Source organism: Vanacampus margaritifer, chromosome 12, assembly GCF_051991255.1.
Source record: "Vanacampus margaritifer isolate UIUO_Vmar chromosome 12, RoL_Vmar_1.0, whole genome shotgun sequence".
NCBI classification, from domain to species: Eukaryota; Metazoa; Chordata; class Actinopteri; order Syngnathiformes; family Syngnathidae; genus Vanacampus; species Vanacampus margaritifer.
The window spans coordinates 17,475,853-17,501,025 of NC_135443.1; the positions used below are offsets into that span (position 1 = coordinate 17,475,853).

Sequence of the window (25,173 nt, forward strand, 5' to 3'; positions counted from 1 at the left end):
ATTTACAAGCAGGATACCTCGGTACAAATTTTTTAGGGTATACATGCATTAGCACTATTTTAGCATCCAAGGGGATTTTCGTAGATAAAATTAAACTAACTATATTTAATACATCCTGCCAGAATGCCTTTATTTTATCACATTGCCAAATACAATGCACAAATGTTCCCTTAGCTTCCCTACATTTAAAGCAAGTATCAGGTATATTATTATTGTATCTATTAAGCTTCACTGGAGTTATATATGTCTGTATTAGCCAGTTATATTGAAGTAGCTTTGAGCTAGCATTCGCTGAGAGTCTCTGGACATTTTTACAACTTAATCACCACTCTTCATTAGAAATATGCTCATTCAGATGTGTTCTCCATGACTCAAGTTTACTATTTGCATTATCGTCCAAACATGAGACAAGTCAGTTATAAAATGTTGAGATTAAACCCTTGTTGAAACAGTTCTTAGTAATTAACACCTCAAAGAATGAAAGTTTTGGCATTGTTAAAATAAAGCTTCTAAATTGTAGGTATTTATAAAAAAAATAAAAATAAAGTTTTCTCGAACCTCTCATTTTTTTGCTGATCTCTTCAAATGGCATTAAATTTCCCTGTGCAAACAAGTCACCCAATTTACATAGTCCCTTCTCATTCCATAATTTAAATCCCATATCCATCTTTCCTGGTTTAAATAGTGCGTTACCCCATTTATAGCTAAACTGTGATATATTGTTCTCTAGTTGTTCTTTTACTTTTTACCATACATCTATGATATTAGAAATAATAGCATATTTAGTATTTATAATTAATTGTTTAAATTGATCAGAATAAATATACACATGAAATGGTAATTCAACAGAGCTCGCCTCCATTTTCATCCATGACAGAATATTATTTGCAAAAAAATAGAACATTAGGGTCGGTTGTACAGCTAGATAGTATCAATACAGGTTAGGACATTTTAATCCCCCAATATCAAAGGGCAAATATAGCAAAAACAGAGGAACATGTGAACGTTTTTTAATTCCAAATAAATTTCCTAATTAATGTTGTCACTTTTTCAAGTGGTCCTGTGAGGGGAGCCAATGGAATATTTTGAAATACGTTTAGAAATGTAGGCAATATATTCATTTTTACAATATTTATTCTACCTATAAAAGAAATAGGCAAAGGCATCCATCGCTTCAAATCATGACATGTCGATTCCACTATTTTATTATAATTTATAGACACTATTTTATTCATTGAGGTATTATTCTTATTCCCAAGTATGTAAAGCCAGATGTTATCCTAAAAGAGCATACTTCCTGTCTCACCATTTCACCCGACTCTTGTTCAAGCAACATTAATGATGATTTATCAGTGTTTTTCTTATAACCGGAAATATTTCCAAATTGGGTAACCAGTTCCAAGAGTGCCTGTATAGAATAAGCTAATTGTTTTAGAAATAAAGCAACATCATCTGCTATTAATGCTATTTTATGTTCTGCACTCCCAATTTTTATTTATTTTATTTGACTATTTGACCGTATTGCAATTGCCAATGGTTCAATGACTAGAATAAACAAAAATGGTCACAATGGCGATCCCTAGGGGCATTCTCTTGAAATATCAAATGGATCAGATATAAACTTGTTAGTCATTACCCGGGCTACTGGATTAGAGTGTAGTAATTTAACCCATTGTAAAAAAAGAGTCCCCAAATCCAAATCTATAAATAACGTCAAAGAGATAGGCCCATTCTATCCTATCAAATGCCTTCTCTGCATCGAGTGAAAGGAGGGCTGAATCTTCTTTGTCCTTGTATCTATATAGACTATTAAGGAGTCGCCTTACGTTATGGAAGTCTTGTCTTCCATTTATAAATCCGTTCTGGTCATTTCCCACAATGTCAGCAAGCACCCTCTCAATTCTTCTAGCTAAAATTTTACTCAGAATTTTTGTATCTGTATTCATCAGGCTTATAGGTATCATATTCTCACAATTAGTATTGATTTATAATAATTATTAAATACATTTAAAATACAATAAATGTATACAATAAATATATTTCCAAGTGATCTATCTAGACTTACTTTATATTGTAACTTGTAACCAATGTGATTGGTTGTTTGGCTAACCAATAAAATTGGAATGCCCGTAACCACCCGCAATGGTCAATATGAGCTTAACCTTAGATAGTTTTTTTTTTTAAACAATCAATTTTAAGAGTGTGGGTGGGTAATTCGTACTACTATTACTACTACTTACACCACCACTAATAAAAAAACAAAAACTTGCACTTTTAGAAAATACATTTTCCTCAAGTATTTATGTAAATATATGGTGTGGATTACATGCAATGTCGTTTGATCCAGACCGAATCAATTATCACACGTGTACGTCCTAATGAAATCTCAACCAAACAAAACAAAAGAAGTTCGTGCTCTTTACGTTTGTTATGTCTAAATGCGTCAGAAAGAAAGAGGCCATGCATGTCAAGTATGCTGTCAATCGCTGGATGAATGTATCGTGTTTTAATTTACGATTTGCTTTTGACTCGTCCAGTACAATTCGGTAGAAATCCTGGATTAAATTATTTGGTTTTAGTTCGTGAAGTCGAATTTATACTTATACTAACATAACAGTAAAACGTACGTAAATTAACACATACAATTTAAGTAGAGCGCCGATTGAGTTACCAGCTGCTTTTGTTACGATCTGCTTGACGTCATCGTTCGTGCGACGCCATGGTTTCGGAAATATTCACGAACGGCGTCGTTGCCGTTTCGAACTCATGTAACGCCACCGTTCCAACGTCTGTGGATGTAACCACAAAATGCCGTGACCTATAAACCGATCGTTATTTATTTTTTTTAATTTTATTTTTTTAATTTTATTTTTTTAACCTAGCTTCCGCCATGAACTTCAAACGAAGGAAAGAGAAGAACCAAGGCAAAAGCTGTCGATGGCAGATCGCACGGATGCGTCGGCGGGTTGCGTGTCAGGCGTCATTCTTTGGTTTCCGAAAAGCAACGGCAGACTAAATATAGGCGGCGCAGCGTGGTCCTACAAGCTGCGACAACTCTATATTCCAATGCAGTGACATTTATATATTGCAGCATAGGTTACATTTAATTGTTTAGTGTTATTTACGGCTTCTAGTTAAATACTATATATCTAAGTGATCACTGACAGCGTTTAATTGTTTCCATTACTTCCACACTGATACTTAATCTACGAGAGCATGCATATCTATGTTAGATCGTAATGAACATTTCATAAAGTAATTTACTCGCACAACACTATCTATCCGAGTTGTTTAATTTAAATTAGGAGCGCATTCATTTGCTCCTGAAAACTGCTTGGACCCCCCCCTCTGTGGACCAGTATAGAATCCTGCTGCCAAGAACCCCGCGTTGCTAAGTAACAATGCCAAACAAGAGGAAACTTGCATGTGCCATGTGCAGAAAAGGAAACATTGCATTCCCGAGCTTTCCTTTCAACTTTGAGGAAAACAACCACCAGGTATTACTTTAGTACATTGTCTACATGCTGACAACTAGTTTGCTGCTATGTCCTAACCTTCGTTTCTTTTTTGGCACAGGGGCTGATGTTGTTGGTGGGCTTTTAAAACGGAAGACTATCATCACTTTGTTAAGTCAGAATTGGGAATACAAGACGGTATGGTGAGTTAATAGATTAATTTATGTTGATAATAGTCAAGTATAATAGAACAGATAAATTTCCTCTCTTCATCCAATAAACCCTGAACAAATTATTATGTAAGCCCACACTAAATCAATCACTGACTTTAGCCCAGTATGTGTTATCTAATTGCAGGCCATAATTTCATGCAATAGTTTTCTATAGGTGGTTATAATAGAACAAGCACCAGTGGATAGCCCCTCTCATCCAGAGGATGATGAATGAGGCGAGAGAGGGCCTTGGGGTGTAAAGCAGACACAAACACGCATACCTTGCTCTCTTAGACAGGGAGGAGGGAAGAGCCAAGCCTTCATCACACACCAAACATCCCATAACTATCATTTATCAAAGTCCTGATTTGACTCTTCACTCATGTACATCCACTTTAGTGCAGTGAAGTCATGTATGCTATTACACTTGCATGCCCTAAACACCCCAAATAAACACACATTTTCTTTCCTGGCCAAGCAACACACTCTGTGATGGAGCATCAACACTCATTTGTTTCTGCTGCATTACCCAGTGTCGCCTCTCTGCTATTGTTCCCCAGCATTAGCCTTAATTAGAGAGTCATGCTCTTAAATACCCCCATGGGCAACACCGGGTGAGCGTGCACTAGTTCAAACATAACACTACTGCGCGTGCACACACACACACATACACACATGCACACACAAGCTCTGAATTCCTAGGAGAGAATGCTTTCCCCATTGCCCCCGGTTATACACGAGTCTCTTTTAGTGTGTGAATAAATCACGATCTGTGCGAAATCGCACACATGAACGCATACTGAAAATGTATTTACTATAAATGGTGGTATAAGCCTGAAAATGTGAAATAAATCATGTGGTTATTCCCTGTGTGTGTTACAGTACCATGGCCAAAAGGAAAGCAAACACAGGGACAAAGGTGACACTCAAGGAGGCCAAAAAGGCCATTCGGATGAAACCCAACGGGTGGCGGCGACTCACACTTAGCAACATGGGCATAACCATTTTCCCGCAGTGCATCTTCCAACTGACAAATATGGATGAGTTGGATCTCAGCCGCAACCAGATACAAAAAATCCCAGAAAGCATCGGGAAGTTGTCATCGCTCAGGTGGCTGGACCTGCACAGCAACAAGCTGGAGTCTGTACCTGAGTCCATTGGTAAACTGGTGGGCCTGACCTATCTCAATCTCTGTAACAATCTTCTCACCTCGTCAGGTTTGCCCGCTACGCTAGCCTCCCTTACAAATCTGACAAGTTTAAATCTGGGCTTGAACAAGCTGGATGCCCTGCTTCCCACTATGGTTCCTCAAGAGAGCCTCCAAGAGTTAGGCTTGTTTGACAACCTCTTCACCAGCCTCCCAGACTTTGTCAAATCCCAACGCATTCTGACTAGAGTGAACATAAAACGAAATCCCTTGTTGAAAGTGAAGGAGGCTGATGAGATGGAAACTGAAAAGTCAGATGAGGAGGATGGTGTGTACCTCGTCCATGAAAGTAGACTATGTAGTGTGTGCCTTAGATTATGTAAAGACCCAGGAGGAAAGCATTTGAGAGATTGTGTGAGGGAGAAATTGGAGGACAAAAGGTCTTATTCGGGACTCATAACGCCAAACTCGTTGGCTGCGGTCAATCAGGATGTGTGGAGAGTTAAGAAGCTAGAACACTATCAATCTTTTGAAAGCAATATTTGATATGTTTTCATGTGTCTGCTCATGAATACAAGTATGAAAGCATTCGCTGTGTTAATAGATTGCCGTTTATTGACTACCTGGCATTAGCGATGATGTCAGCAACCCCTCTGCCTTTTAATGATGACACCACCTTGCACAACCTGCAACACAGATTTTAAAAGATCAAGGTAGCATCATGGTCAAGATTTCAAGATCCATCATTCAGAGAGGTCTTTTTACCTTTTATATGCAGCGACATGGTCTTTATTTATGAACACCAAGAAGGCTGAGTGGCCATTTTTCATGAAGACCTCAATAGCATTGTCCTATGAAGGAGGACAGTGTTTTTACCTTACTGTTAGTTGTGAGATGAACTAAGCCATTTGAACTTCAAGATCTATGAGTCGACACAACTAGAATGTACACTTTTGCATTGTTTGCATATCAAATGTTTTATCTAACCTCAACATCTAAAGTTGTTTACCAAACTTTCAACTGACCCAAATAAAAAATTTGATAGCTCCCCAGGACACAAACAAAAATACATCAACACATGCATCAAATTCATGATAGAGAAAAATAGATTTAGGCAAAGGGTTCTCACACAAAACGTACGTGATAAGATACAAGAAGTGAAATTGCCTTGCACTTAGATCACAACTGCACTTGTCTGTATCCTTCATTTCCTAACAAGACACATTATTGATGTTGATGTTTCATTTTGTTTGTCATTAAATCTATCCGTTTAAGACAAGTGTTTTGTTTTGCATTTTGTCCCGTACTGTACCAAATGAGTATGTAAAACCAAGATGCATAGGAGTGGTGGGATGGTTCATGTAACGCTTGGTATGTGGTCCATGCCTTTTTTCTTTTTTTTTTTTAATGGGGCTAGGTTCGTTATGATTTTGGTACATGGTTTGTGCACAATGAAAATGACTTTTTTTTTCTCTCTCGAAATGATCTCTCACAATCTCTAATAATCTGTTTTAATTTCAGGAAGCATATCAACATGAATAAATTTAGTAATTTCTCTATACAATGTGGAATGTTTAACCTCTAACAAGAACCGCATAAATCGGGCCTCCTTGATGTCCTCGTATAGCCAGTGTCTGCAGCTTGATGTCGACTCCTTACTCAGCATGCTGGAGATGAAGGAATCTCTCACACTAGAGAAACAATTTAGAGGCAGAAACAAGCGGATATGTGTTGTTGCGCAATTAGAATGTACAAAACAAACAGTGGTACCTGCTGGGATGGTGCTTCGTGCAGCAAACGTCTCCAGACGGAGTCAGCGTGAATCCTTCGCACAAGAGCAGACTCTCTTTGGAAAAGAGCAGCACGCCCTCAGTCACTCTGAGGCCGCTCACCATCACAACACACATCTTTGCTTTGACCTAAGCAAGAGATTCATTTAAGCACCTTGTGATGTGCACATCCAGACAACACGTGATTGATCATTTTCATCATATATTTTAATCATTATTAAAAAGACACCATTGGCCACTTCATTATAGAAGTTGATTGATGGGGAGGAGAAGGCCTGGCCCCTTTTTCAGCATCTTTATTCAACACCAAAAAGGACCCACATGCTCCTTTCAGGGCTAGTTGGAGCTAATGCTAACTGCACAGTGTTAATGTGTGTAATTCTATTGTCTCTCCCCTGATTTCACAGTGAGTGTGCACACCTGGCTGCCCCACTGTGTTGGCCCCTTTGGGACAGAGCCCAAAAAACATATGGGGCCCCAACATAGCCGCAGGCCCCTTACAATTTATACTAATCAAATCAGACTCCCTACCCCCTAAACATAAGAGTCACACTTGTGAAGGAGGAGCAGATCTTGCCTGGCCATTATTAGGGGAATTAATCACTGTCACATACACAATAGGCAACCTGCTAAACGATCAGAACCTCTTGTCTGAACACGCACAAACGTACGTGCTATGATGAATAGTGTCACGTGAAAGCCTCAGTCAAAGTGAGACTCAGCGACATGGCACGTCATTTTTACCCATGGTTAGATTAAATGGCAGTTTCCATTAGCAAACACAAGCTGCAATCGGCTCGATTGGCCCTAACAATGACTAGATTTCAGAAAAATTAGCTAGAATTTTTATCATCAACGACTAAATACATAACAATAAACTTGTTTCCTTAGCTACGTATTGTGCAGGGGACAGATATGCATTATGAGTCTGAGAGAGATTTAGCTGCTGATTGGAAGGAGAGAAAGGGGCTTTATTGACAGAGCCTAATGTCAGACCATTGATTTCTCCCCACACACATTACTGTCATAATCACACTATTGGCGCTGGAAAGCTAATTATGCGTGGGTCTGCTTTTGTGTGTTGCTGTCCACACTGTGTGTTAATCCGTATCCGTGTGTGCATTTCTCAAAGCTAATGATTGTGTTCATTTGACAGGATGCTCAGCGGGACTCACCACACTTGAACCACTGTGAGACAACTACGCAGATCACACACTTACTAAGCAGATGTAAGACAGCTTGCATCACCTCCTACTGTTTTTATTAATACATCTGTCAGAAACATTAAAAGGCGCGGCTGGTTGCCAGCGTAAGGAGAATCCTTGTCAATATGTGTTGTCTAACTCAGTGGAAGAATGAAAAGAGCTGAGCTGGGCCTTACACTAATGAGAAAAAATGAAATCCTGATAGCAGCATTGAGCTATTGGAGTCCCTCAGTCTACTACTGATAATTATTATGATGGTGAACTTGGCAAGTATACTACTTCAGACTCTCACGCAACAGTACCTCCTCTCCGAGATGCAGCTCCTGCAGGATGATGCGAATGTCAGCGCAGGTTTGCGTGTGGGAGCAGGGCTTTGTTTCTTCAAAGGCAGAAGGTGTTTCATTCAAAACAGGAAAGAAGGTCAGCTGATCACAAGCCTGTCCTCCATCCTCATTTTCCTCTTGAGCCTCAGCGCCAGTTTTGCATAGAATCTTTGGCTCTGGTAAAATGGAACACAAGACTTTCACACTAAGCAAAAAAAACTGTAGCAGAATTAAGTGTCTATATTACTTTATGTTATTTCTTTTACCTGTGTCAGCTTCTGTCCGGTTGTTGATTTCTGCAGAGATGACCTTCCTCGAACCCAGAGAAAGAGCTCCAACCACCTTCATAAATATCATCACATTATATATTATATCATTTTGACATCATCCAATGATCTGATTGCGGGATGTCGTGTTGCTGTGTGAATGTTCTGCACAGTCGCAGAAATATTTACTAGGGTCTGCGTAAAAAGCAGTGATAAACACATGCTCAATTATCTGTTATGTATCCAATGTCTCACTTTTGTGGGAACTGTGTAAAAGAGGCTAATGTTTGCCACGGACAATCACAGTGCAATCCACTAAATATCATCTTGATTTTCTTACAAATGTACATGTTATGCTTCATATTTTAATTGCGTTTCAAATATCAAGTCAACATTGTTGCTCAAAACAACATTGCAGATTCACAGATGATTATCAGTCGTCTCCTGCGTACTCCCCCTTGCCAGCACGGAGCGCATATTGGGCTTTGATGACATAGGTTGGACGCATGTGACCAGGCCGCTCAGATGGAGGACGCTTTGCAAAAAATTGGATACGTATTAGATTTAGGACCACATATGAAAGTGACCTAGGTCGGATTTGAACAAATTGGAATTGAGCCGTTCAGACGCAGGTCACATATGGGCAAAAAAAATCAAATTTGAGTCGCATTTGCCTGCCGTCTGAACGTAGTTTAAGTGGATGAAAGCACAATTAATATAATTTCTCTACCAATGGGGAAATTTGTAAATTCATTTGAATCACCCCTTTGACAAAAAAGGAAATGTCAAAAGAATATCTTAAAAGATAAATTGCATGGATGCAAATTATGACCTGTTTGTCTGCTCATGAAAAAAAATCTCTGTGGCGGACACTGCAGACAAACAGCTATAAATCCAAAGTATTCCGGTGGGACATATGCAGAGATTGCCTTTTACAGTTATTACTGTACCCGTCTGGAGCGTCTCAGTTCCTTTCTGCGGATGCATAGTCGGGTGCGGTTGGGTCCTTCGGCAGCGTCTTGCACCCAGTCGCGGCTGAGCAGCACGCCCGGACCCGGCCCAAACACGGCTCTCTCCCTCAACAGCTCTGCCTCCACAAGCAGCCATTGGGAGTTGACCCGATCCCACTCACTGGCTCGTAACTGGGCCGCAGCAAAAAGACAAGAGAGGGATGACAAATGCAAATGAATTGCTTTGTTCTTTCGAAATACAATCTGTACAAAAAGTATTTTCTTCAAACCTGTAAGTGATTTGTCCTCATATTCTCAAACATGCTGTTTCCCCTTTGCTGGTGCGACTCCATGTAACACAGAAACTCCTGGAAAAAGACCAGCAAAATACTAGTGCAAAAGCAATCGTTCCTCCTTCCACGCACACAGAGATTGTATTTTCATATTGTTATTTCCTCATGCAATTACAATGCATTCATACAATTACATTGGCTCTAAATTGCATTCACGGGGGCCAAATAAGCTAGTGGCTACAGACTTACAATAACCCCTGTCTGCGAATGTAATCCTTTGTTGGTGTGATCTAATTAACATAAACATTAATATCACTGAGCCACAGCACAGTAGGGGGCAAGGTAAATGTGCGTGTGTCGATTAAAAGAGAAAAGAAAAAATAACAAGCGGAGCCGTGTTGACACTGCAGGATGCTCATGTTGAGCAGACACACAGGGATCATATTCGCACTGTTAACTGCTTCATTAAGCCCATCATCACAGCAGTGCTCGCTGAGAGACGAGTGAAACAACATGTGTCCATCCTCACTACTGACCCACGACGGCCATTTAACTGAAGGAATGAACACGCAGTCACTCTTTATATGCACTCTTATTTACAGATGCTAATTCTGTGTTTTGGACTATAACCTCATAAATGAACAGCACAACAGTACGCAGCAACAACAAAAAAAAGTCTCCTGTTTTATAAAAATAAGCAAAAATTAAACTCATTTCGAAATAAACCCATGCCAATCAAGTTTTATTTGACAAGCCTGCTGAAGAATGAAAATGGCATAGTGTGTCTTTGGAAATGTTGTGCAGTGGAAAAAAGAGGGGATTATGAAAATATTACAGAGAGGAGAGTAATAATGAAGTTTGCAAACCAGAGCCATGGCGTTGCAGATAAACAGCAAGTCATCTTGCAATTTCATTCCTTCAATTGGACAAACATAAGTAATATATAGCATTAATTACCCTATTTAGCAGATAGGAGACTCATTGGCTTTTAAATGCTGCATTAAATACATAACTCATCCCTTCCCACTGCAATTAACATCCGAACATCACACTCATTTCCATTTTAATGACTTCCCAACAATGCGCCACCTTTGATGATAAGGCAACATAATGTCAACTTCATTCTGGGCTGGTAGGGAATGTGTAATGAACTTAACGTGATCATTAGTGCCGTTAATTATCTGCGTAATGTGAGGACACAGATATGATTATGGAAACGGCATTCGCTGATGAAATAATTCTTTGGAAGGCTTGCACTGAGACTGCCTATCAGTCACTATATTCCCACTCAATACCTACAGAAGGCTTTGGGACTGCTTTTTGTTCAATGTACTATACAGTAATGTTAATATCTGAGACGGGAAAGCCATGCTCAGCACACTGTAATGCTACATTACTGAGGATCCCCGGACACATCTCTCACTTGCCAAATAAAGGCCACAAGTTGATGATCCAGAAATTAATTATTGTCTCACTCATTTCTTTGTGAGGCTGTGTGCAAACTGGCTGAACGTTCTGACGATCTGTCTCATAGTTTTCAAGAAAATCTCAGACCAGTGACGTGATTCAACAAAGTGCATGGAAACATCCCTCCTGCTTCTTCTCACGTGGAAAAACAATTCATCACCCTGTCTGAAAGCCTGTCAGATACTGATATGATAAAGAATAACATCAAATGAATAATGTTTTCATCAGATTGCTACCACTATAATTGCCAACCCAATTTCAGCGGGCAAGAGACGTGCACACACACTCACACACACACTTTGCAGGGCTGGGGCAAACACAGACGCGGTAATTTCATGCCTGTGTGCTTGAGTAATATGTCCCCGCTCCCTACTCCAGATGGCTCAACGTCTTAAGCGTTGTGGGGGAACTAATGATGTGGACCACGTGTTTCGGGGGGAAAAACAACAATAAACGCGTCTTTAACCTTCAGCTGCAAACAGTGTGTTGCGGCGAATGTTCTTGTGAATGGGCCGAGGAGATATCAATTACTATGCCCACTCAGGGGCAATCAGCTGTGATCTTCCAAATCCGTTTTAAGGAATAATAAAAACACTCCCACAGGGCTGAACGGCCCACAACACAAATACGGCAGCGAGTGACTTTGGAATAAGTGTTGGTTGGTTTGGGAGCATCTTATTAATGAGGGGATGCGAGTGCGTACCTCCACTGACACCGTCTCCTTGTCATGCCTCCCCATAGCTGAGCGAACTGCACTGCTGATCATGTCCAACCTCTTGAGAGGGCTGCTGGCCATCGCTTGCTTTTGTTTATCTAAGAGGGAGTTATACACACACAAATGTCAAATGTCAAGTACACAGAGCAAAAGTGCATGCATCTACGGATCACTCTGACAGCACCGAGTAGCTCGTTTAGCAACAGACTTCCTTCTGTCATGGTAAAATTCAACACTGCTCCCAATGGAAAATACAATCTTTCCTTTATGTAAACTTAGTACAGTATGTGTTTGATGCCATTTTTGCGATAGTATATGCTATCTGTATTGAAATGTGCAATATTCAACAAGTGATGTGAATTTTTTTTGTTGCGTTTATTTCTCTACTTAAATTATACACATAGCAGACTCCTTGTTATTTTATCATCTTGTGTTGAATCATACAGTTCTAACATGTCCCACTACGGTACTGACATGGAACCATATTATAGTATTTTACAGTCTGTTAAAATAGCATTTCATCGGATTGTTATCAGTAAACATTGATTTGTCTCACATTGTATCATTTATCACATCGTTATTTATTGTACCATATTACACTGCCTCCAATGTCCTGTTTCTTTTTTTTTGAGCCCCTCCATATTGTCTGATCACATCGTATCAAAAAATATCCTACAGTTTATGATGCTCATACAGCAGGGGTCACCAGGTAGCCCCGAAGGACCACACGGTAGCACGCCTGTCTGATGTGTTTATTTTTTCTTTGTGCTGCTATTCTAAAAAAAAAAAAGAAAAAAAAAAGGGCCACTTACCAGTGAGCAACATTTAACTTTTTTCTTTTTTAAATCACACTTTTATTGTTAATTTGAAAAAGATTTTTTTTTCTATACTACTGTAGTATTGTTCAAACATCAGTATTGGAGTGCATGCCCAAACCAAAGCATACAAGCTAGCGGGAGCAACGGCAATCAGAACATCATTTAAACACACGTAATTTTATGAATTTGTTATTTCAGAAGTGAGTAGGAAACTGGCTCCTTTCACATTAATCAGTACCCAGAAGTAGCTCTCTCAGTTTTAAAAAGGTTGGTGGCCCCTGATATACAGTAGGCCTTTGTCTTATCTAAGTTATCATCTAATTACATACTAATATATTCAAGTGTTTTCCGCTGGGGTTAGGTTTTAAAAAAAAATGTCCACAATAAATGAAATCTGTGAAGTAGTTAGCTTTATGTTTTACATTTATTATAAATGTTTTAAGGCTCTAAAATATCTCATCCACACAGTTTATACACTTTTCTCATTGAGGCATTTACATTTTCTCACATGTCTCTCTTGTTTAAACATTCTTAATGTTCAAACCTTAAGAAATTTTATAAAATAGGTACATTACTGTAAAAAACTGCATGCAAAATTTCAACACAGCAAGGCTGCGAAAAGTGAACCACGTTATAACGTGGGAACACTGTATATCACATTACATGAGATCATGTCTTATTTTATTCATATTTTACATCATATCTCATTACTGTAGCATATCTCATTTTAATTATAACATAAAATATAGCATCTCCATATTCAGTAGAACATTATTGTCTCATATATTTGATCAATAATTATCATATAGAAGCATCAAAATATTGTATTTGATTATATCTAGTTTGTTCAAGTTTTACTCTATCATACAGTATGTTACACTGTTTCCTAATCGCATTACAATGACACATAATAAGAGCTGACCTGAGTGCAGCAGCCAGGCTTTGTGTGCCATCTCCTCCCACAGTGGGCTGATGTCAGTCATATTCACAGATGCCCCCTGAGCAGTGTGGCTGGCTGAGATCTCGATCTTGTACGCTTCTTCCAGAGTGTGCCGTCGCTCCGTCATCAACTTGGACCAGCAGGTCTTTGCTAAAGACACTAGCTCTTTGTCATCTGAAAAAAACCACATATTTGTCCACAACTGATTAAAAAAAAATCATATAAAAATAAATAAATAGTTGGATACACCAAGAAATGCAAACGCTAAAGCGGTGAATTTCATACCAGTGGGAAATTCTGCCCCAGATTCTATGGCCACTTCATGTTGTGCTTTGGTGGGAAACAAGATGGCTGAAACTTTCCTGCTCTGCACTTTTTGGGCTCCACACATAAATCCTTCCGGGTAACTTCAATTTAAAAACAAACAAACACGCACATATGTCAGTCTGATATTAATGGTTACAAGTGTGCAAATATGAGTCCCTGCACCCGAATTAGCCATTACCTGCCAGAGCCAATCAATAGCAGACAATGAAGAAGACATGTAATAAAGTTCACGTTTGAATTGTAAGTCGCCAAGAGAACATCCCAGCGATCATTGATTGTTTGGAATGTCTTAACGATGCCCTCCAACTCGGCTGTGGAATGGCGTGGTCGTGAAAGGAAGTGGAGCACGGCCTTGTTTGCACATGAGTAGAGAGCTGACACTGTCTTTTCCTTGTGAGTTTCTCCTCTTTCCAGGGCCTAAAGTATAAAGAAATATCAGAGGGATCTTATTTTTCCCCACTTATAAATCAGCATATTTGTTGATATAATAACTATTAATGCGATTACAAATGTTTTATTTATTTATTATGCAATTATAAATCAGCATGTTTGTTGATATAATAACTAATCATGAGATTAAAAATGTTTTTTTTTTTGTATTTACTATGCAATTTGTTCTTCCAGTGTTCTTTATGGAAACAATATTTGAAAATATTGAGGAACAATTTAACGTTTTAGTTTTTTTTGGTTTTTTTTACTTCAAGTTCATGGCTGTATAATTATATAAATGTAGCATTCATGCCTTGTGAAATTATAACATGTAAACAGAATGTCAGATTGAACTCCTCGCTGCGTATGCTGAACACGGTGTGATATGTTTGGCTGGCCATAGCCAGATGTTTGTATGAAGAGTATGCGCATATGTGCGTGTGGGCTCATCTCACCACTACAATCTGATCTGCGAGGAAGTTGAGTAAACTCTCAGAGGACCCCAGGAATGTTCCGTTGTAAAGTGCCTGCACCAGAACCTTACTGAAGAGCACCACATTACCCATCAATGTGCACATCTGGCCTGCAGGTCTCTCCCCTTTGGAGCCTAAATAAAATACAGAATTGCAGTAACCACACTGGATACAAAAGAATAATACATTCATTATCAGGTGTAGCATTTTTAGAAATACATGTAATTTATATGGTCATGTTACCTTGTGATATAAGGTGAGTGTGATTTTCTTTATCATTGCTGAGCATGTAGATAATGTCCATCATGTACTTCAACAGCTCAGTCTGGAAACTCTGCCTCTGCTCCAATGATGCGCCATCTGGGCAGAACTATAATATTTATGATTATTATTATATTTTAGAACTTCCTGCAACATGAGACTGAAAAACACTCAACAGCCATTCTGGTTTTATTTGTTCTTCTAAGTACAGTAATTTCATCATAAGTGCCATTGCGCTGCCCCATTTATTCAGTAACTAAGCAAATAGTGGCACCTTCTGGTGAAGTAATAGTTTTGCAGGTTCAACATGCAAAGAGTGCACACACACTATATGTATTGACATTTGAGTGTGATCTATAAAACAGTTTGCAATTTTACCTCCACCAGTAACACTAAAGGATGTGTGTTGCTGTTGCCAGACACATTGAGAAGACCGTCCATCAGCAGAATACAGATAAAGTCACACACCGGCTTCCTGGGTGACTGAATCCTGAGCTCATCCTCACATTGGGTTATTCCACAAACTTGCTCATGCTCACTCTGAAAAAAATGCCATACAGTTGGGTCAAAAATAACCCAACTATGGGTCAAACATGGACCGATCCTCTACTTGGTTCAATTTGACCCAACTTTGAGTCAAGATTAAGAAATGAGTCTTTCAGCCGCAAAACAACTCATAAATATTGGTCAAATCCTTTACTTGGGTCAAAAAATTGGGTCATTTTGTATAAAACAACCCAGAAAATTGGGTCAAATTGACAGATAAAGTGGATCGGTCCATTTTTGATCCATAATTGGGTTACTTTTGACCCAACTGTTAAATAAAATAAAGCAAATGTAAGGCACAAACCTCTGCACTGTACCAAGGGAACATAACAGCAACAAGCGCATGGAGGAAATCTATGGATGCCCACAGTGGGTCTCGGGGTCGAAGGTTATGCAGTAGGCAGAAGAATTGCATCACACTTGCCAGCAGCTGCAACTCCGATGATACGTCAGTGCCTGCTTGATGCTTTATTCAAAAGACGTGCCGTCATTGATTCACAAGTTACAAACAGCTGCAGGGTTGTTAATGTTTTTACTTGCGTAATGATGATTTTGACCAGTTCAAGCAGTAATGTTGCAGCCTCCACACAGAGCTGTGGGGCAGGACTGTTAGCCTGGCTGTCGATCAATGATTGGAGAGAGTCATCCAAGTTCATCTGTAGATAGCGCGTGGCACGATTTGAATGTCAAAAACAAGCGTAACCATTTATATAATTCCATCTATTGATCCATTTTCTATAGCACTTGTCATCACAGGGGTTGTGGGTGACCCGGAGCTGACAGGCCACATGAGAGCCGGTGTGTGCTGTGGACTTGTCCCCAGTCAATGGTAGAGACAACGACAACAACAACAACAAAAACATTCACACTGAGTTTTCAAAAACCTAGCATGCATATTTTCGGAAGGTGGGAGGGAGCCACAGGAGCACAAAAAAAACACTGCCACACGCCTCACTGGAGGGCCTCAGCTGAGATTCAAAGCCAATACTCTTAATTTACATTTAATTGCCTGTGAGGGAGACACACTAACCACTATTCCACTATGACTCCCCATTTATATCAGTTCAAGCTAAAATACTCGCCTCTCTTTCTGCAGAGTGGCTGACCTTCATACCCAGTAGCAGAGCAGCCAAAGCGTCATAAACCTGCGGCAGCTGAAATTGTCTGACCAGAAGACCTTGGAGAACATCAAAACCAGGGCATGCAGCACTGGAGCATTCATATGACCAAGAGTGAGCGCGAAGGTTGTCTGGAGAAAAGCAAAGGAAAAAAAGAAGATAAGCTATGACTCTTGGGTCACACATTTGCCATATTAATAATTGTCCTTTACTGGGTATGGAAATCAAGTAGCATACAGTATGCCAACTATGCCCCAAAAAATGTTGCTATGGCAAACTAGGGGCTCAAGTACTTGCACAATTGCACAGAGAAAAAAATACTACAGTCAATGGAAATTAGACCACTTAAATTACTCTTGATTAATGGAATTTAAAATAAATAAATAAATACTGTGTAATGCACATTGGAATTAAATAAAATCAATGCTGTCTACTGGATCTAGTGGAGCACTGGTAATGTTGCAAAACTTCCAGTCGAAATTTATAGTAATATACAGCTAATGAGAGCCATCTACTCAGTGTTCATGTCTTCAATATTTAAAACAAACAAGAAAATTATTAATTTCTATGGAAATCTTCAAAAAACAAAAACAAAGTTGCAGTTGCCATTATATTCATCCGTTTCCAAGTAATAGCTGAACAAATGTGTACCAATAATAGCAAATGGCTTCTCCATGCCATCTATGAGGCTTCCAAGGAGCACCATCTCCCTGAAGCTGCTCTGCTGCGTCGGACAGGACAGGAAATGTGTGAGCAGGATGAGACCCAGTTTCACAGTGGAAGAGTGAAGGTGTGGTTTCAGGAAAAGCATAAACCAATCGCTGCCCAGGACATCATAGACAGCATTCTGTTGGCTTATAGAGAACATTCCAGTACAAATTAAAGTTTCTTCCATAGCATTATGACAAATTTGATTACATCCTGTTTTGGTTTTGCAAAGCAGTAACACATGCAACCTACTCGTTGATCAGAGGGCTGTTTGCACCGAGGATGTCACAAAGAACAAGTAACAGCTGGTTGCGGATCCAGATGAGGCTGGCAGGGGCAGAATTCAGAACTAAGAAAAAAAAAGATTAAACGTGTGGGGTCATTACAAGTCAGAAAGTGTCTTTCATGAAGATGCTGTCATGCGTTACCTTTTGTATCTTGGGAAAGATCACAGTCAGGCATGCCATGGCTTTCAACTGCGTTACGAAGAGGAGGGAGTGTGTAGATGAGGAAGAGCCCAACTCTGGCAAAATATGCAAACAATTTTCACACACACGTTGGCCATCAACTATTAAAGGAAATGCAGCCTCATTCTCCATCTATAATCAGGGTTGTCCAGCCTTTTAGACCTTTAGAGACAATAGAGCTGTCAAACGATTACATTTTTAAATCAGATTAATCTTAGAATTTTGATTAATCATAATTAATCGCTTAGTTAAAAAGGCTTTTTTTTAAATCAACATTTTTTTCCCGCCGTGTTAATTCTTTCGACATTTAATGTTATGAAGATGTCTTCAACATTTTTTGATCCATTGCAAGCGCTCATCCTCCTCTTTTTCTAATCAGTTAATTTCTTGCATAATTTAAAAGGAGAAAAAAATGACCCCAGTAGTTTGATATGAACAAATATTCTGAATGTCATACAGAAACATTTATTAAATGCTTTACTTTAAAGCATGCAGTTATGTTTATTTTTCAAACACTACCTTTAATGTAGCCATCAGCTGTCAAGATAAAGAATAATTTGTGGTCAAAATGAATAGTGTGATTCATCCATCCATCCATTTTCTTGACCGCTTTTTCCTCACTAGGGTCGCGGGGTGCTGGAGCCTATCCCAGCTGGCTTCGGGCAGTAGGCGGGGTACACCCTGAACTGGTTGCCAGCCAATCGCAGGGCACACAGAGACGAACAACCACACTCACAATCACACCTATGGACAATTTGAAGTGTTCAATTAACCTGCCATGCATGTCTTTGGAATGTGGGAGGAAACCAGAGTACCCGGTGAAAACCCACGCAAGCACGGGGAGAACATGCAAACTCCACCCAGGTAGGCCGAAGCCCGGACTCGATCTCACGTCCTCTGCACTGGGAGGCGGACATGCTAACCAGTCAGCCAACGTGCTGCCCGAATAGTGTGATTAATCTGCATTAATACATGGTTAATGTGATATTTTTTGGTGATTAATTAATTAGTTCATGCTTTAACTTTGACAGCACTAGACATTAAGAAAAGTCTACTGTTTTTATTTATACGTGTAAAATTTACTTTTTTTTGTATTTACATAACAAAATTGTCACTCAAGTCAAGTATTTTATGGCCATTCATTTTGTAGGATAGTCTCACTTATAAAAAAAACACCAAGAGACTTAGTTTAGGCATACAATCTTGAACGCTAGCTACCTGTTGGTGACCCTTGCTCCAGATTATTTCCCAGTGGTACTTTAAATGTTAAATGTTAATGATCCAATACAAAAGTTTCTTATGAAAACATGTAGTATGTAGTGCTGTAAAAATTCACTGTATCGTGACTAATTATTTGTCACTGTAATGCAGCTAAAATGAAATCAAAATATGTGTACTTTATATTGCGTCCCTTGAGTAAGTGTGTATACAGTATGTGCTATGTTGTTTTCTTAAAAAAGTGGTACTATAGAGGATGTTACGATTTTAGGACATTTAGTTAAACAGTGACCTAAGATTCAGAATAGAGCTCCACAAACTCTAAGCAGTCATTGAATGCATAATAAATCACCGGTATGAACCCACCTATCACCTAACCTGGCATTCTACACAAAACTGAAACAATGATGTCCATTTTAAATGTAAATTTTGAAAACATCTAGCCAGCATGTGCTGTGGGTAGTACCTGCTTATATCCAAAGGAGTGAAGTGAGCTTTCAGGAGGCACGTGATGACACAAGAAACGAGCTTGACTTTTTGATAAGTCACAGAAGGGTCACACAACTCAAACAACAGATATGGGAGCACGCCCATTCTGTGCATGACCACTGCAATCCTGCTCTCATTGCTGAGGATACAGAGAGAACGTCTGTCACAGTCAGTTTCATTGAAAGTCAATCTTATTCAGTTCAATCCATGCACTCTTCTCACACTGACTGTAAACCTATTTTTGTTAGACTTTCTCATGATACACAAGCATGATATTGATGACAGGCTTCTGCAAAATGTTGAGAAAGTAGACGATAAGGTTTGGTGTCAATCCCGAACAAGAGTCTATTTATTTCAGTGTCCAGTAATTGCATAACTTGTTGTCATGTGAGTAAATAATAGATTTGATTAGAAAGCTGTGTTGCTTGGTCACATGCTGAGTGATCATGGAAACTACCTTGGGGACTTCAAGATTTCAGCAAAGTGGCTCAGGACTGCGAGATCCAGATTTTCAGATGTATTCTTCCAGACCTAACAACATAAGCCATTGTGTCTTATAATTGGTAAGATATTCCTCAGACTAATAGGGCTACTATGATTAAAGGGGAAGTCAACCAAAAATTGTCTTACAATATATTCTATATAGCCCCACTAGTCAACACAGTATTCTTATTAATAGTGTGTTTATGGAATAGGAGACAAGCAGCAAATTCCACCCATTTTTATCCATCTCAGGGGGCGGCCATTTTGAACTTGTTGTCAACTAAAAAATAACATCACTGTTTCTCAGGGCTCAGCAACTGATCACAGCTTTCTGAAGCGGAACCGTGATTGGGCATTACCTGATCCCTGAATAACTGTGATGTAATTTTCAGTCGACAGCAAGTAGCTAAATAGCAATTCTCTGAGATGGATAAAAACGGGTGAATTTTGCTGCTTAATGTATATTCCACAAACACAATATTAATCAGAATGCTGTGTTTAGACTAGTGGGGCTGCATATAACATATTATGGTAAAGAATATTTTGGGGTAGGTTTCCCCTGTTAATGTGTACCTCCAAGTCCAACAGCAGAGCCTGGAAAGCAGCTGTGTTCTGCAGATAGTCCGAACCACAGCTCAGCTCCATGGAACTCGAGAGGTACAGAATCAACTGGAATGTTCTATGGCTGACCAGACTTCTCTTCATTTTCAGCAAGAAAGCAAGCAGCTGCATACAGTAAAATTATATGTAAAAAGTAGATTTTAAATGTAGTTTCTTGTGTGATTTGGAGCAGACCTTGTAACCACAGATGCGGTTCATTTCCTGCTGCATGGCAGAATTTGTTTCCAGAACGGAGAGAAGAACTTTAACTGCTGCATACAGGGAGCTGTCGTCTGCTGCCATTGCAATTAGACTGAGAACAACTGCAGGCCCACCCACGTACAGAAAACCATCAGCAGCACTTCTGGGGATGAATGTGCGGACACCTACAATAAACAAGGTAATATGCTTAAAAATGCACTTGCATGAATTCAGGAAACATTACATTAAAAATAAATCATGTGCATTACTCACCAAAATGTCCAATCAGTGCTGCTCCTATAGTGCGTGCAGTACCACTCAGGTGCTGACTGATGTTATGAGCCAGAAACACGGGAGTGGACTGGTCTCTAGAGGTTATCCCTAGCTGGAATTAGATGGATGACTTTTAGAATGTACCTAAAAGCAAATGGGCATTAAACACACATTTGGCCACACCTCTTTCGCAATCAGTCGGCAGTCCACCTCATTGTAGTTCTCTCTGATGTACACAACATTTGTTAATGTGGAAACTGCTGGGTTGATGCCAAAAGTAATCCTCTCCTCAGAAATCAACCTGAGAGGAAAAGACTCTGTTTCTGGATCTGGGAAGAGATGAGGGAAATAATAGCAGTGGTGCAAGTTAAATGAATGAAAGCAAACAGGCTAACCTTATCGTGCAGTATAAATGCTGGACCGAGTGCTCATTTTGGACCAATCTAAATGCATTTGTTTTACCAATTTTCACACTCCACTAAAGTAACTGTATCAAAAATTGTACACATATGCATTTGGTACTGTAAAATGTTGCCTCATGTAATTGTTCCCCCTTGTCTCCCCACTCTGCTGTTGTTTTCATAAATAAAAGTAAACAAGAGATGCTAAACTTGTGTTTACTTCATGAGTATAATGTAGGGCTAGCCTTGAAAGACCACCGTTAAGTTTTTTCATAAAAAAAATAAAATACATCCAGAGTTTTACACTTGGATGTTAATAAAGCTTTACTCTGACCAACAGTCACGACAACCAAATTAAGTCGCATTCCTTCACAGTAAGAAGCTAATCAAGAAACAAATCCTGTATTAAACTGGCACAATGTCATACACTTGCCTTTTTTGCACAAAGCCAGAAAATTGCCCAGATAGACAGTGCCTTGAGAGTATATGATATCCACAAGCTCAGGGCTCAAAGCCTTCTCAAAAAGGTGAGACGGTCCAATTCGCCACACCAGAGCAGCGTGGTCTTTCCAAAGAGTGGGCGTTCCAATCATTGCGTACACGTCAATAACAGCTGTGGGGTCCATGTAGACACACTTTCCAGGAAACGGCTGAATATATTTCATCTGTTTGAGAACACACAGTATGTTTAATTCAGATTAGTTCATGTCAGCTCTTAGCTCTTCTCTCTAGTCCTCACACCTTTCCAGTCCCGAGTACTTTGCCATTGAAGTAGGCGGAAGCAATGCAACTCTTCTTTACATCTTTGGCCATGACCACGACAAGATGATGCCACTGACCCGGGACCAGCAAGCTGGAGCAACGGAACCTCAGCGAGGTGGGCATAGAGGTTGGGGTGCTCACCTCTGGCTCCATCATATCTGTTTTTCAATGACACCGAAATGCATTCAAACAAGAGAAGGTCCATTTAGAAAAAGAGTGATGGAACTATGGCACCAGGCTAATACCTTAACAAAGTTTATATCCACAGTTTAGTAGAGATATTGCGAGAGATATTTACTGCATATTCCAAATGATCTAAATTCATACACTCCCCTTACCCAAGTAAGTAAAGGCTTCCTCTTCCGTGGAGAGGACCAGACAGCCATCATAGGCTGAGAAGGAGACAGACAAACAGATGTACTGTTGCTCCGTCCGCGACATGTGCCGAACAACTGTTAGAAGTCGGATTGGGTGGGAATCACACGCTGAGCTAAACCTGTTGATCTGAAACCAGCAGGAAAAGGAAAGACCGGCTGTGGGAGGGAAACCCCGGCAGTCTAACAAAATCGAGAGAAAGAAATGGCAACACATATTTTTTATATTTATTACTACATGCATGTGTTGAACATTTGGACTCCTACCTCCTCCTATTCCACCAGTTGAGATAGAATCAGCTGTTACTCCCTTCACTGTGGCCAGTGAAGGCAGGAAAAGGCAGCTGTAAAGCACAACAATGTACCAGCATTTAATCAATCAACTAGACATACATTTGATGAAATCTAGTGCTATCAACTGGCAGGTTGTGACTCACCCATAGCCACTCTCGCTCATGTCAAATTCCACAAAGGCCGGCGTGGCGGAGAGCCGATGTGGCCGAAAGTTGCGTGGTGATGTCATCGACACCATACAGATGATCTGGTGGGCTGGAACGGTGGAACCAGCACAAAATTTACTGCAACTTGTAGACTTTAACAAGCTGAAGTTCCGCTTGAGTGTCTTTGCTGAGGACTGTGTTGTTGTGTTTGCCTTTGTGTTGAGATCTGGATGAAACAGTATGAAAAAAAAATCTGGTGTTATTGTGTTTGACAGCAAACTAAAATGGAGACAACCACAATATCTCCCAACCAAAACCTGGATTTTCTAATGTTTTGCAACATTAAATTAGATGAAAGCACATTGCAGTATGGTTGCTAAATGTTATGGTTTTGGCCCAATGCCAGCGATATGTCGAGTCCATTTGTGCTATTAAAATAAAACAGAGACTGGCATTTTCACAAAACTACAGTACCAGCTTCTTCGCCTGTTGTGGGGCATTCTGGTTTCGATGGCACTCCAGCTTTGTCTGCCAAGCTCATAAGAGGATCTGCTAAACACAGAAATTTCCTGAAAAAGGACAGAAACAAACTGAGCAAATATTCTGGGCTCAAATGTAGGGAAAAATGAAAACCATTATTCCGGGCATAATACATGTCTAACCTGAATTCTGACAGTTTAATGGCCTGGGAGGAGAGCTTTTCCAAGATGCGTGTGACAGTTAGATGTAACGGGTCAGTTGGAGTGAGCAGCATGCTGTGACAGTGAGTCAGGAGTGTGGAGAGAAGCCCGCCCTCACACATGATCTGACGATTTCGCTCCGATTTGACCTCTGACTGAATGTGGTTTGCCACTGCAAGCTGGATTTCCATTGAGAGCTGAGAAAGAAAAAGAGGAATGAAGTATAGTAGATGTGGAAAGCCTTATGACATCATGGCTAAACAAATACCTGTATGTCCTCAGGCGTAAAGATGAATGGAAGGAGAGTCATGATGACTCGAGTAGCTCCAGGATGAAGAATAACATGATCACATGTGAACCTACTGTAAGTCAAAGACAAAATCTTGTTAACACGTTTAGTCTTCTTGCAGCAACTTGTGTGAGTGAAAAGAAGCACCTCGACTGCGACTCTAAAACTGTGGATAAGTTGGTTCCTGTGGTTCTACAAGTCCCATGCGGGTCCTCCACAGACTGCAGGACTGGACCCGTGTGGACAGCTGGCAACAGTGAATGCATCCCTTCATGCGCTAATGTACCATTTAGTTTCTTTCGCTCCCCGTCACATGCGTTGCCAAGTTCTAGGCCAAAATTCAAATCGAGAGGAGAGGAGAGACCTGTAGCAAAGTGATCAAGATAGGAAAGGAGCCTGATGCAAGTCCGAAGAGTGACAGGAAGCTTGACGGATGGGGAGGAGTGACATGAAGGTGCCTCTTCTGCTAACTCAACAAACTGATAGAAGCTTCTTCCAGAAGGCCGATGGTCTTCTGCAGTCTTGATAAAGCATCCCTCATCTGCCACCCACCTGCTCCTCTCAGAGTGGAAGCAACCTAGCTGGAGGAGCGCCTCAGCCAGCTTCTCGTAAAAGCCGCAAGTCTGAAAAAAGTGTTCATTCACTCTGTGCAGATGCACAGCGGAGGCCAAGATGTGGAGGGCGAGAAGTAGAAGGTCGAGCAATGGTTGATGACCGACGGATCGCCACACTTCGTCTTGGGGAGGGTCGGCCAGGGCACCTTCCATGTCAAGCACGAGTGAGAGCAGTCCAGTGAATCCGCCGGCCCGTCGGAAAGCATCCAAGCTATTTGGGCTCTCCAGCACCTTCCACATAGACTGGCGTCCATCAGAGAGACATTTGGTGAGCAGGTGGATAAACATTTTGGTAGACACAGAGACAGAAAGCTTTCAAAACGAGCTGCAGTCAATTAAAACAATGTGATGAAAAATAGATGAAACATATAGATCTATAATAAATCATTTCTGGTAATAGTTTTTGGAGGTCAACTAAATCAAATTAGCTTTATTCAAT

General features: G+C 40.1%; 2 protein-coding genes across 8 annotated transcripts in view; one reads left to right on the top strand and one right to left on the bottom strand.

Moving 5' to 3' along the window:
* The window catches only part of wdfy4 (WDFY family member 4), a 61,911-nt gene that overhangs the window by 11,466 nt on the left and 25,272 nt on the right, over positions 1–25,173 (bottom strand). For 5 of the 6 annotated variants that reach the window (XM_077581985.1, XM_077581981.1, XM_077581983.1 and 2 more), the window contains 36 exons: positions 24,268–24,977; positions 24,100–24,193; positions 23,814–24,028; positions 23,626–23,720; positions 23,149–23,377; positions 22,979–23,055; positions 22,676–22,894; positions 22,317–22,495; positions 22,009–22,240; positions 21,358–21,503; positions 21,175–21,286; positions 20,896–21,086; positions 20,674–20,826; positions 20,075–20,148; positions 19,595–19,756; positions 17,872–17,966; positions 17,696–17,792; positions 17,387–17,589; positions 16,700–16,866; positions 16,154–16,273; positions 15,922–16,083; positions 15,450–15,611; positions 15,054–15,180; positions 14,793–14,944; positions 14,087–14,325; positions 13,867–13,988; positions 13,564–13,755; positions 11,812–11,921; positions 9,639–9,716; positions 9,349–9,540; positions 8,399–8,474; positions 8,112–8,308; positions 6,585–6,733; positions 6,394–6,505; positions 5,580–5,665; positions 5,438–5,500 (listed from right to left, as the gene is read on the bottom strand). In XM_077581985.1, coding sequence (XP_077438111.1) covers positions 5,438–5,500; positions 5,580–5,665; positions 6,394–6,505; positions 6,585–6,733; positions 8,112–8,308; positions 8,399–8,474; positions 9,349–9,540; positions 9,639–9,716; positions 11,812–11,921; positions 13,564–13,755; positions 13,867–13,988; positions 14,087–14,325; positions 14,793–14,944; positions 15,054–15,180; positions 15,450–15,611; positions 15,922–16,083; positions 16,154–16,273; positions 16,700–16,866; positions 17,387–17,589; positions 17,696–17,792; positions 17,872–17,966; positions 19,595–19,756; positions 20,075–20,148; positions 20,674–20,826; positions 20,896–21,086; positions 21,175–21,286; positions 21,358–21,503; positions 22,009–22,240; positions 22,317–22,495; positions 22,676–22,894; positions 22,979–23,055; positions 23,149–23,377; positions 23,626–23,720; positions 23,814–24,028; positions 24,100–24,193; positions 24,268–24,977 — 5,789 coding nt within the window. The remainder of the gene's footprint in view (positions 1–5,437; positions 5,501–5,579; positions 5,666–6,393; positions 6,506–6,584; positions 6,734–8,111; positions 8,309–8,398; positions 8,475–9,348; positions 9,541–9,638; positions 9,717–11,811; positions 11,922–13,563; positions 13,756–13,866; positions 13,989–14,086; positions 14,326–14,792; positions 14,945–15,053; positions 15,181–15,449; positions 15,612–15,921; positions 16,084–16,153; positions 16,274–16,699; positions 16,867–17,386; positions 17,590–17,695; positions 17,793–17,871; positions 17,967–19,594; positions 19,757–20,074; positions 20,149–20,673; positions 20,827–20,895; positions 21,087–21,174; positions 21,287–21,357; positions 21,504–22,008; positions 22,241–22,316; positions 22,496–22,675; positions 22,895–22,978; positions 23,056–23,148; positions 23,378–23,625; positions 23,721–23,813; positions 24,029–24,099; positions 24,194–24,267; positions 24,978–25,173) is intronic. The other variant, XM_077581986.1, reaches the window with a different exon arrangement.
* lrrc18a (leucine rich repeat containing 18a) lies at positions 2,354–6,196 on the top strand. Of its 2 annotated transcripts, none has more exons than XM_077581987.1 (3): positions 2,354–3,497; positions 3,577–3,658; positions 4,550–6,196. In XM_077581987.1, exon 3 carries the CDS (start codon positions 4,554–4,556, stop codon positions 5,358–5,360), a length of 807 nt encoding a protein of 268 aa, XP_077438113.1. In that variant the 5' UTR covers positions 2,354–3,497; positions 3,577–3,658; positions 4,550–4,553; the 3' UTR covers positions 5,361–6,196. The 2 variants fall into 2 exon arrangements, with proteins under 2 accessions (XP_077438113.1, XP_077438114.1); XM_077581988.1 differs by having other exon boundaries at positions 3,577–3,653.